The sequence below is a fragment of the Xenopus laevis genome, chromosome 5L (genome assembly GCF_017654675.1).
Source record: "Xenopus laevis strain J_2021 chromosome 5L, Xenopus_laevis_v10.1, whole genome shotgun sequence".
Lineage (NCBI taxonomy): Eukaryota > Metazoa > Chordata > Amphibia > Anura > Pipidae > Xenopus > Xenopus laevis.
In genome coordinates this window covers 136,679,991-136,693,081 of record NC_054379.1, presented here as the reverse complement: position 1 = coordinate 136,693,081, position 13,091 = coordinate 136,679,991, and the positions used below count along the sequence as shown (strand labels likewise).

The following is a 13,091-nucleotide window of genomic DNA, read 5'->3' as shown; positions in this document are numbered from 1 at the left end:
CGTTTGGAGCACCATGGAGCAATCCACTTCCGTCTTCTTCTTTCTTCGAATTTCCCAGGGCATATGCATGCGCAGTTTAATGAAATAGCCGACTTTTCCGTTAAAGTTCGGCTTTTCATTCTACTGTACATGCGCGGCCGCGCAAAGAAGGAGGAAGATGGAAGAAGATTGCTCTGTTGTGCTCACTGGTATAACCCTGGGCTGGTGCAGTTTTCTGCTGATAGGAGCACCAACCCGGGGTTTCAGGTAAGTCAATACAATCACTTTGGGTGCCTAACATTTGGCACCCCCAAGTGTATGATGCCTTTCCTTCTCCTTTAAAATAAAGTTGCAAAGAGAACAAATCACACGATGCTCAGGCCATTAATTGACAGACAGTAATCGTACCAAAGTTATGTCCGACAAATACTAGTGACAGTCTCCCATTGATATTGTCAGAGAGGCAATACATGCAGAGATATTATCGGTAGCCAATAGAAATCTTTTAACCTGTCCGATCGACTGAATGACGGATCGCCATGAAAAATGTCGGGACACTCCACACGGTCCAAAAATCGTACGAATCTTTATTGGTACGATAATATTTTTGAGTCTATGGCCAGCAACTCTTTCTCTTGAATTACTTGACCACTACTAAAAAAGAGATCTTTTTTAATATAGGATCTAATCTAGCAATCCCAGCATTCTGTATTGTAAACACAGAGCTACCCTTATTATACCCATATTAAATTAGGTCTTGTTATGGTTTCATCAGATTGACTGATAATTCTTTTGCTATGTTGAAAAATTAAATTCAAATAAGTAATAAAAATGAGGGGTTTGCCGTTTCTGGGGGATTCTTAATTCAAAAGCAGGTGAAATGGGTCAAAGTAGTGCCGTCTCCAGCCAGCTCTAAATTCTGGGACATAGAAGCTGAAAAAATTCCTGCATTAAATACATTTCTTTTGGACTAACACAATCCAACCTTCTCCAACATCCAGGTCTTGGGCTGAACTGTTAGTTGTCTGTGACTGCTGCCTCTACACAAACCTTCTTGTTGGTCAAACCCAGTTGGACCGAATAATTCTGATCCTCTGCTTTCTGTTAGCTTTCAAAAGAAATCTTAATTCAATGTTCATGTTAATGTGGTGCATGAACCCAATATTTTTTGGTTAGACATTTTGATATATATATTTTCTTTTCATCTGGCTGCTACCATTCCTTTTTCAGTAATTACCTTCTTTTAACTTCTGAAATGAAACCTTCTGAGTGTCCTTCTTATTGGTACAATATGAATTAAGCCTTAAACATGTTGATTCTTTGCTTCTTTGAAATTGATCTTCTGTAACACTACACATCTGAGATCTTGGTCTTTGTTGTAAAAGTTTACCAGAAGGCCGTTGCATAGCAGATTTTATGATGTGAAGATGATCTGATTCATTTAGTTACGTCATTTGAATCTTGATATCGTCTCAGTTGCTATAACAAGGCAGTGTCTGTACAATCTCACCCCCTGTATATCCAGTCTACCACAAGCTGCACAGTTTATTTTTATTTATCAGTATAAAGGTTATATAAAATTCTCTCCATACTTACGCCTCAAGGCACAAAAATGATCTTTTGTCAGGTCACCTTATACCATTTTACACGGACGCACAACATAACTGTGCTGAATGAATAGCGGCAACAATCTGAATCATCTTTATGCTCATCAGCTGGGAAGCGGCAAGTCCTGTCTCCTAGGGGGGAGCCTATGGAGGTCAGTCAGCACGCCAGGAAAAAAGGCCAATAATATATGTTCTTGCCCTGCCAATAGCTTTTCTAGGTAGGTCCCACACCTTCTCATTTTGAGTCCATCAGGTGACTATCCAGTGAATACTTCCACTGCAGTACAACAAACTAACCTACAATCTGGGTCCCATCATTTATGCAGATTCTCTCACATTGTGACATTCTCTGCTGTACTAAATTTGTGTGAAGGACATTTCTCCAATCTTCCTCTGCTGCTCCCCATCGATATGCAGTAAGTCATCTGCTAAGGTCTGGGTTTCCTTGTACTCCCTTAACCCAAGGTGGACTATCATCACCCTCCAGTGCTCATCGGTACAAAACAAACATCTCCCCAAACACTAATGGCTGCCATTAGAGACATCTGGTCAATCAGTCTTGAGTTCGTTTAACTTTCGGATTCTTCTTTGTTAGGTTAATGAGAAAATCCACATATACACTTCTCCCGCCTCAAGTCCCTTTCTAAAAGAGCCTTCTTTACTATATTAACTATTACAAAGTCCTACAGCAGCTGCCATAAATGTACTTTTTCTGTTGCAAGTGTCATGCACTGTCTTTTCCTTCATGTACTCAACAAAGCAGTGATCCCCAACCAGCGGCTCATGAACAACATGTTTCTCACCAGCCCCTTGGATGTTGCTCCCAGTGGCCTCAAAGCAGGTGATTATTTTTGAATTCCAGGTTGGAGGCAAGTTTTGGTTGCAATAAAACAGGTGTACTGGCAAAAAGAGCCTCCTGTAGGCTGCCAGTCCATAAAGGGGCTACCAAATAGCCAATCAGAGACCTAATTTAGCTCTCCATGAACTTTTTTCATGCTTGTGTTGCTCCCCAACTCTTTTTGAATGTGGCTCATGGGGAAAAACAAAGTTTGGGGACTCCTGCAAGAAAGGATCATCTCTTGCTATATTACCTTGGCCAGTTGTCCTTATGGGAAATATAGATGGCCTGCCTTCAGCTAATGTTACCTGTAACTGGTAGCAAATAAAGAAGCTTTACAGTAACAATATTTCTAATAGTTTCTTATATAGAAAAACTGCAACACGTGATAAGTGATATTAGCAATAAATAAACGACAATGAAAAGAAAGCCAGCGCTCTGTTTAGGAACGACGTATAACCAGCAGACTGTGTGCCCATATTTTATTCATCACACATAATGGTGGAAGAATTGATGTTCACTCTTGCCCTCCAGCACTGCCCACTTAGTCGAACGTTAATCCAAAGCTTTGCACGGCAGGGAGACACATTAGCTGCACATCTTGCAGAATTAACTCTGCACTTTAGAGCAGTTCTAGAAGTAAAACTCCCAAATGGTTGAGATGAATTGGTACAACATTGTGGCAGGCTCACAGCAGTGCAGTGTCGGAGCGGCTTTATTTTCAGTTACTGAACTGGCAGGTGAATCCGACTCTGCTCAGGTGACACATTTCTCCAGCACATACAAATGTACAATATAACTGCATCCTCCATGTAGCTGCACACACCTTGGTTAAGTACAAATCAACCATTTGTGGGAAGCAAAGTTACCCCATGATCTGTTCTGTGGCCTGCCATATTTTGAACACTAAAAGCGACTTGTCTGTCTGACATCACACACTTCAGTTGTCACAATCTATACCGGGTCTATAAGGATGGGATGATGCGCCAAAAAATTATTTTTAATGTCCTGATCCGAGCTTAGTATTTGTAATACCTATCATGATCCTGAATACTAAAGGGGTGGTTCACCTTAAAGTATACTTTTAGGGCGTTATTTAGCAAAGTCCAAATTTATCTCAATATTTTCTGCTACAAACTCCGATCAAATCAGCTCGGGTTTTTTTTTACGCTTATTTATTATCACATTTTCCCGAAAATGTGCTATGTAATTTTCACCCAAAAACTTTGGGGTACTGCCCGAAACCCAGAACACATCAAAAAAATCATTGGGACTTCTCCCATTGACTTATATGCAACCTCGACAGGTCAGACGCCGGATTCTCAGATTCAGACTTTTCCATCCTCTGGGTTTTATAAATTCCGGGGAAAAAAATTTGTGATTTTTGGAGTTTAGTAAATAACCCCCTTAGTATTTTATAGAATTCTAACAAACTTGGTTTCATTATTTATTTTTGATATATATATATTTTTTTTAAATATTTACTTTTCACTTCTGTCTATTTCCAGCTTTCACATGGGGGTCACTGACACCATCTAAAAAACACTCTGCACGTGTATTGTTAGTGGTACTTTCTGTTACTACTCTTTCTATTCAGGCTTCTCCTATTCCAGTCTATTATTCATATGAATGGTTGCTAGGACAATTTGGACCCTAGGAACCAGATTGCTAAAGTTGCAAACTGGAGAGCCGCTGAATAAAAAAAGCTAAATAACTCAAAAACCACAATTAATAAAAAATGAAAACCAATTGCAAATTGTCTCAAAATATCACTCTCTAAAATCTGGCTAAACAACCCCATTAAATGCACACGTATTTACAGCAGAAGGGTATTAGAACATGAAGTGCCCACCATACAGTTTAGTATAGGGGTATCTAACAGTAATAGTCGCATGTTTAATGAAACACATGCAGCTGATGTTAACTAGAGGGATTTGGGTTTTATTCACTTTGGCATAGCCTGCAGCTTCCATTAGCTTTGCATGCAGGAAAATACAAAAACTCATGTACATAAATACAGGTCTGCATGTACTTACACAAATACATAGTTACAGTCTCTCTCTCTCACACTGACATTATTTACAAAAGAAAACAAAAATCGCAGGTTCTAAGTTAGTTGTAAGACATGTTGCATTTCATCTCTCAGTGAGAATGTCTAGGCTCTAGGTTGCTAGGTGGTTACTCCCCGCAGATATAAAATACAAGGTTGGCTCAGTCAGTACATTTCGTGGTGCCACTTCTAGATCTTATTTCAAGGTTTGCTCATCGTCCGTAGTTAATGAGGCCATGTGTTTGTTAGTGAGGAAGTCGAATAAAGGAGTATTACAGATGGCGTGGTGGATATTTGATACTGTGATCTCTCGTGGAGCTCTGTGAATGACAAAATCAAATGCAAATTAAAAAAAAAAGAAGAAAACACAGACTTCAGACATATTTGAGGAAGACTTACCTATTGTGGGAGGTCATCTGACAGCCCGCAGCGAAAGCATCCCGAAGGACGTCACTAACAAACTGTTCGGTAGCCTAAAGAAAACAGGTGAAACATGAATAGGTTATTATAAAAGGCAAGAGGAATGATACAGACATCCAGTCTCCAAAAAGAACAAAAATCTTTCTTGAAAAACGCAATTGTGTGTCCAGCTGTACGTCAATATTCTGTGCAGTTCAGTCTGGTGTCAGTCCCATCAGGGAGAAGAAGAAAAGGCTACAGGATTGTATGTGGGTTGAAGTACAGATTTAACCCCAAGGTTCTATTCAAAAGCAGATTATAATACAGGTAATGCGTTGCCCACTATCCATAGTGGGGGGGGGGGAGGGGCAAGGTCAACGATACCAGGCAGACAGCCCTACTAAACTCCACCCCTACTAAGCTGTTTTACATTTTTTTATCATCTTCTATTAAGTGTAAGTCTGTCTGTCTGTCTCAAAAACACCCTCAGAACAAAGGTTTAAATGGGCGAGGTCCTCAGTGGTGTTGAACAAGCTCAATTGGATGATGTCTGATCATGTGGCAAAAATGATAAAACCAAGGCTTACACCACGGTGCTCAGACATCAGTTATAATTGGAGCTTAGTGATGTCATTTCTGTCACATGACTCACTATCTCCAGGTTCACTTTACACATCTCTTCCATCTTCTCTTAACACGATTAGTTACCGACTGCAACTGTGCCACCTGCCCAGTAAGTTAGACTAAAGGTGGCCATAGACGTAGAGATCCGCTCGCTTGCCGATCTATCCCACATATGCCCACATTGAAGTGGGCGATATTGGGCTGATCTGATCGTGGACTCTAGGGCCCAAGGATTGGATCATAATGGATCAGATATGGGTGGTCGGGTCGTCGCGGGATGCATACACGCATAGATGCGGTCGCGATCCAACTGGATTTTTAAACCTTCTCGATAGATCGGGGAAGCCCGTCGGATGGCCCCACACACGGGCCAATAAGCTGTCGGCAGCTTTTATCGGCTCATGCATGGTGGCCTTTAGGATTGATACAGAGGCCTGGAAACATGCTCCATCTGTTTGCACACTTTTAAGGTAAACAGTTTCTAGTCAGGTCCAAAGGTGATGGGTGCTGCCATCATACAAGTAAGTGTCCTGCCACCTAGTGGCGAGAGCTCAAAGAACAAGAAAAGAAACACGCCACATCATTTTTCCATCTGTTATTTTGGCCTCAAACGACTAGAGAGCTGTATATGCAATGTGCTGAAATGGAACACTTACCTTTAAAATCATTTCTTCAATAGCAGAAGTATAAATATTGTCTTGCACTTCAACTGGTTGTAATGAAACGCCAATCTATAAACAGACAAAACAATGGATAATGTCTTTACTTGTTTATACCCAGGCCAAGCAATCAATGTGCCAAGCTAGCCGTATGCATCCCTTATATAAAACCACACACAGTAACTTATATAGTAAAATGGAAGGGATGCCTAGCAGGCATGGTTGATGGGACTGGACAAAAAAATAAAAATGAAATAGAGCCAATTCCTGCCCCCTAAATCTTAACGTTCTACCACCTCCCATTAACTAACTTCACCTGCCAGACTACAACTTGGAAGACAGGATTCCAAGGACATTGTTCCATCTGTCGAACTACAGCTCTCTGGGAGTTGCAGTGGCATTCGAAGAAACAGACGAGAGAGCCTTGGTTGTGAATATTATAAATCAGCAAACTGAGCATCCAGGAGAACCAAAAACTATAAGTATCCCATTGTTGCACAACTAACCATAAAATACAAAACATAAATGTCCTTAGCATCAACACAGCAATTGAGGTTGGACATCACTGAATTCGGCATTACCTCCTGCGCTTTATCTTTGATGAACTCACAAGCAGGACTGGTAGCCATGTACAACTTTACATCTTCCTCCGCATCGCTCTCTTTCTTAATGTGCAGTGTCGGTTCTTCACTCGTACTCAGCACATCCACCTCCTCATCCATTTCCATTTCCTTTTTATACGATTTCTCTAGTTCCTCCATTTTTTTCAAAAGAATGTCAGGAGTAGAGTAAGACGTCTGTAAAGCTTAAACAGAAATAAAAAGCCCCAACTTTTTAACATGCATGCTTATAAGCTTATTTGTAACAATTTAGATATTATTAGCAAAGCGCAAAGAAGGTTGAATTTGAATCCACTGAAAAATGCCCCATATAAACGTACCTGCCTCACTGTCTATAAGAGCCAGCACATCTTCAATGGATTCCTTGTCGCTTTCCAAGCTCTCAGGATCAGGTGGGGTGTATCCGTGTATGCGGCACCAGTGGACAATCTGTTTGGTTTTTAATGGTACCATGTTACTGAATTTGGGTTGCTTTTCCATGATCTCCTGCAGCATTTTTTTCATTGTAACTGCTCGTTGCCACTAGAAAAACAAAATAAACAGTTAAGCTAACAATACCAAGAATAAGAACCCCCCCCCCCAAAAAAAGCTGACATATAGAGTTCAAAACCCTTCAGGGTCAACTCCCAGCCTTCAGCTGTTAGAAGGAAGCAGGGAATTGTAGTTTAGCAAAATCTGGAGCACCACCAATCTCCAGTGTTCTTTAATTAAAAAATGTGTACCGTTTTTATGAGAAACCTGACTGTATGCAATGAAATTCTCCCTTCATTTACTGCTGTGGATAGGAATTGTCAGAAGGTCCCTAACTGCTCTGCAGGGAAACAATTATACTTACGAACAGCAGGGGGAGCCCCCGCCTTACTTCCCAGCCATGCAGAACTCAAGCAGCTTTGTTTGTTTTCCTGTAGAGCAGTCGCAACTGTGTAGAGATTTGTATTGGATTTTATTTTTGCCTTTACATCCCCTTTACTTTTTCCAACTACAACTGCAGGGACAAAGATCATGGAGCCAGATTTAAACAAATAACTGTGATTCTATTTGGAGGATTATTTTGCTGCAGCCACTGGTTCTGCAGAGTTGGAGAAAGTTTGTATAAAACAATACAAAAACTATAAAATCCACATGAGATTACATGACAACACAGGACCCAGTGCAGGCTGTATATTCTGATTATTAATCAGTCTTGTTGTATCGGATTCTGGCAGATATTATTTGACTTGTGCTGCTCTGATAATTTATGATGATCCCTAAGCAACAGCCCAGACCACACTGAGCATGTGCACAGTCTTGGTCTTGCAAAGATGTTTAACAAAGTTACAAGATGGTGACACCCTGTGGCCAACTTTGAAAGCATAAATCATTTGTTTGATTAGGCTTGTGGTGCAGTAAGTCCATGTTTAGTATACAAAATACAGCATTTCTAGCCTTATTCTATTTTAGACTTTACTTCCCCTTTAACTTTTAGTATGACTTAGAGAGAGAAAATGAAAACCAATCGCAAATGATCTCAATTATTTGTGGTTAAGATATTTATCTTTTTATTCAGCAGCTCTTCAGTTTGCAATTTCAGCAATCTGGTTGCTAGGATCCGAATTACCCTAGTAACCATGCACTGATTTAAATAAGAGATGGGAATATGAATAAGAGAGGGCCTTAACAGAAAGACGAGTAATAAAAAGTAGCAATAACCATAAATGTGTAGCTTTACAGAGCATTTGTTTTTAGATGGGATCATTGACCCCATTTGAAAGCTGGAAAAAGTCAGAAGAAGAAGGCAAATAATTCAAAAACGATATTAAAAAAAAAAATGAAGGCGAATTGAAAATTTGCTTAGAATTAGCCATTTTATTACTAACTAAAAGGTAATTTAAAGGTGAACCACCCCTTGCACTGACATGAAGTCATTAGGTCCCCTACCATATTAATCCTGTTACAAACAGCCTCCTAGCTCTGGCAGCATGCAGAAGAATTAAGATGGCAGGCTCACAATAAGTAACCGATCAACAGGAAAGCAATACCTCAGATGCTCTTCTCTTTCCAATGTTCCAGCTGCAATACTGTTCAACCGACGTGGCACAAAACGTGTGACCATCTTCATCTACAGCAGGTAAAACCAAACAACTTTATTTTTTTCAGAAAATCTTATTTGTAACAAACCTTTCATTAACAGTGTTTTATTTTTTCTTACAGTGTTTTCTTACAGTGCCGGCTAGAAAACTGCAAAGGTAATGTCGTACAATTAATTATGTGCCGTTATGATTGTACATTTGGATCCATGTGCGTTTTGCAGTGAGTTTTTGTGGGTGGTTTAAATAAAGACAATAATTTCCTTTTAAAAGTGAATATACATCAGGTATTTACACTGGATTTTTATGGTGATGGGAAGGAGTCAGGCAGGTGATAAAGCACCAAGACTAGGAGGAGCCACTGGTACAGTCCATACAGCAATGACAAACAAACACAAGTTGGTGGCAATTATTAGAAAGCCTACACAGTTCTGTGCATTCAGCATCACTACAGCTACATTGTTTGAATTCTCACTTTCTGGATTCATTTGTTTAGTAAACCCCCTATGGCAAATTCAATCTCAAGAGCTACAAGGCAGCAGAGTATTTGCCTGCAATGCTCTCTTACTTTTCTCAGCAAGAAGGGGGACCTTCTTTACTATCGCAGTTAAAAGTTGCTTGAAGTTCTGCAGATGTTCAGTCCTGCAATAAAGCCATGGAATAAAGTCAGATGTGGTGCCGTGATTTGGTTGAAAATATTTCTCTACTTCCTATGCCTTAAATAGACCCCCCTCCCTGCTCCCCCCCAGCCCTAGGTGCAGATTGTCCTGCATTGGAGTTCAATGGCGCGATCTTCTTCTCTTCGCTTACCTTCGGGAACAGACCCGCAATGCACCGAAAGTCACGCAAGTGCCGGAAGAAGACCCAAAGAGAAGAAGATGGTGCCCGTGAACTCCGAGGGGTAAGTAAAGAGTTAGGGGCATTTACCCAGGGTAACACCTAGGCTGAGGGGGGTCTATGTAGGGTACAGTCGGCAATTTTAATAAAAAGGGTTTGGTTCTCCTTTAATACCTTCCCATGTATATGGTACTGTTTAATGAACACTAGTTGAGAGTAGAGGGTATTTGTTACAGGTATGGGACCTGTTATCCATAATGCTTGGGACCTGGGGTTTTCCAGATAACGGATCTTTACGTAAATTTGGATCTTCATACTAGAAAATCATGTAAACCTTAAATGAACCCAATAGGCTGGTTTTGCCTCCAATAAGGATTAATAATATGTTAGTTTGGATCAAGTACAAATTGGGTACTGAAGTCTCATTCTTCTAATGGGCTTTAGGGCTGTGCCTAGAATTCTAAATAGAATATAATCACCCTCAGAGAAACTGTGTGTTTGCCCAAATGAAACTGAACCCATCCAACAGTATGTACTACACCCAGGCACTGTTTATGCCAGTACCTGTGTGTACAAAGCGTAATGGTAATGTTTTGAATGTCATCACTTCCCTACTCATGTTACAGGCTATCCATCTCACAGACACAGTAATTCTTCTAGAACAGTGGTACCAGATTAAGCAAAAAATATTTCAGAACACAGTTTAGAGAAATGAAGCAACTGACTGCTATAAAGCCTTAATCATTTTACAAATATATCCAGTCTATGGTTAGGAGAAAGTCTGTTAATAAAACTATAAGGGATAAATACAGGCCACTCCATAAGCTTAAAGGATGGTGATGAATCATTTCCTGCCTTACCAGGAGTGAGAGGGTGGATACTCACCAATTATTTCGTGCCCTGTGGCTTCCACATTCAACCTGACTGACTACCCTGTAGAGAAAACAAATGGGATGAGAGCTTTATGATTTCAGACTATCTGTAGGTGGGCTTCTAGAGAAGAAGGCAGGGAGACCCATTCAGCGTATACAAGTTGTATAATGGGAGCAAATAACATGATGCCTCTTAAAACAAAGTCACACCCCCAAGAGTGGGTTTGAAGCAGGCGTTCCCTCTGCCCCATCACATTACATGTATACCCCATCATAAAATTGCTGAGCTTTCCATTGTGCACACTGCTCTTATACAAACACACTAGTACTAAACTCTGCTATTAAAGGAAAAGTAACACCAAAAAAATCAAAGTGTTTTAAAAGGAATGACAATATTATGTACAGTTGCCCTGCCCTGGTAAAACGGGTGTGTTAGGTTCAGAAACACAACTATAGTTCATATAAACAAGCTGCTGTGTAGCCATGGGGGCAGCCATTCAAGCACAGAGTACACAGCAGATAACAGATACATTCTGAAGAATCCCATTGTATACAAAAGAGCGTATCTGCTATCTGCTGTGTAACCTGGGCCTTTTCTCCTTTGAATAGCTGCCCCCATTGCTACACAGCAGCTTGTTTATTTAAAGTATAGTAGTGTTTCTGAAGCAAACACAGCAGTTGTACCAGAGCAGCACATTATATTTTCATTTTTTGGTGTTACTGTTCCTTAAATGTATACAAGTAAATACAGGACACGACCACCATGAGCATAAGCAGTCCAGTAACTTCCATGAGTTATAGAGAATCCATCACACTGTTTAATCCATACTCTAAAAGACTCTCCCATTTGCACAGATGACACTCTCCTCTTACCTAAAGGCCATCAGTTTGTGCTCCTGCGTGAAACTAAAAGCATCTATTTTATTATATAAAGTTGGATTCCTTACCTCATTGAGCTGGGGTCAATTTCTCCACTTTCTTCAGTCTTTACTGCAGTGCTGGTAGCTGGCACGGAAATGCTGTTGGCATTTGAAGCAGCATCTGGTTCTGTTTTTACGGAGAGAAACAGAGGAGTGTGCACTCATTACTGGATGTTTTGGGGTCACTTAAGAACAGAAAATCTTGGAGAGAGTCATGACACAGATATATGGACTGATCTTTTGAATTGCATTGAATTTTCTAGAGTGCTTTGAACCCCTTTCAATAGTATTGCAGTCTGTGCCCCTGAACCATCTTTCAACATGGTGAGTTTATTAACTTGTTATTTGAGGCACTTTCTCCCTTGGGATTCAGAGCCCAAGTGACCAATGACATATTAGTGGGCCATGAAAGAGGAAATGAAAAGCATAAAGAAAATTCAGTACACAGCTGCTTTTGACTGTGGGACACCTGAATATCAAAAAGGTTCGCCATCCCACCAATCCACTTAACACCTAAATTAACCAATAAATGATAGGGGGAGGGACATTAAAAACAATGCATGGTATATATACAAACAAGTCACACTTATAGAAAATTATTCATAATAGTAGGATACATCAAAGTCATAATTTAGAACCTGGGCTTGTCTTGTCCTTATTGTGAAAATCCATTTCACTTCCTTTTTATAAAGTAAAAGACACGGTACCCCCCTCCCCCCAGGACCCAGACTGACCCTTTCTATCCCTTACCACTGAAAAAAGAAACTCGTGTTTCCCCCAGAGCAGACAGAAAAGTTTTCAGAAACATTGGTACCCCTATTGCTCTTAATATCAGACAAATGTTCATATATGCGTTCTTTCAGATCTAGCGGTTCGTCCTATATACTGCTTTCTGCATTTCTTACGTTGGCATTTAAATCACATTTTTTAGAGTTCAGTTTATATATTGTCTGATACAATAGCTTTAATTAGTTACTGAGGATGTGCAAACCTTTTTCACTGGTACATAGGTACAGGTCAGGCATCTTATGGAGCCACATTTATACATGCCTTTGCTAACCAGCCAGGCCGGAGCAGTGGGAATACGAGATGTAATTAAGCTAGGGGCTAGGATGTTAGCCAGAGTGTTTGCTGTTGGGACACCTACCTGGCAACGCAGCACTACTGTGTCCTACAATCTGTGCTGTTCTTGTTGAAGACACCTGAGCAGCTGAATTGGCAGGTTTCACGGTGCCTAGTGACTTGACATGGGCAATCCTAGCCATAACCTGCTGTGGTATGGTTTTGTTTGATGTGCTAACTTGGGTTATGGATGTGCTGGATCCATCTGCTGCCTGTGGAAAACGACAAAACGTTTTTAATAAATAATGTCAAAGGAACATGTGAAGATTTCGCAAATTTGTAAGGAAATTCTGCACACCAGACCAGTGAGATGTTGAGTTCTATTCTTGCAGAACTCTCGTTACTGTGCTTATACTTAAACCATGTAGAATACATTTGAATTGTTTTTTAAGGCTTCTATTTGTATTGGGAAGGCAGATATATGGATAGAGTCTTGCTCATATACACTGGTGTAGGAGGCACCTTACCTTTATTTTTTAAGCTGCAGAAGTTTTGATA

At 40.3% G+C, this 13,091-nt stretch overlaps 1 protein-coding gene across 3 annotated transcripts in view; it reads right to left on the bottom strand.

The window, feature by feature from the left end:
* Nucleotides 1-4,344: 4,344 nt before the first annotated feature.
* yeats2.L (YEATS domain containing 2 L homeolog) overlaps nucleotides 4,345-13,091 on the bottom strand; it is a 29,190-nt gene continuing 20,443 nt past the window's right edge. For all 3 annotated transcript variants that reach the window (XM_018261634.2, XM_018261635.2, NM_001086535.1), the window contains 10 exon segments: nucleotides 12,619-12,805; nucleotides 11,499-11,598; nucleotides 10,565-10,612; nucleotides 9,411-9,484; nucleotides 8,795-8,874; nucleotides 7,097-7,298; nucleotides 6,738-6,961; nucleotides 6,154-6,228; nucleotides 4,874-4,947; nucleotides 4,345-4,794 (listed from right to left, as the gene is read on the bottom strand). In XM_018261634.2, coding sequence (XP_018117123.1) covers nucleotides 4,671-4,794; nucleotides 4,874-4,947; nucleotides 6,154-6,228; nucleotides 6,738-6,961; nucleotides 7,097-7,298; nucleotides 8,795-8,874; nucleotides 9,411-9,484; nucleotides 10,565-10,612; nucleotides 11,499-11,598; nucleotides 12,619-12,805 — 1,188 coding nt within the window. In that variant the 3' untranslated portion in view covers nucleotides 4,345-4,670.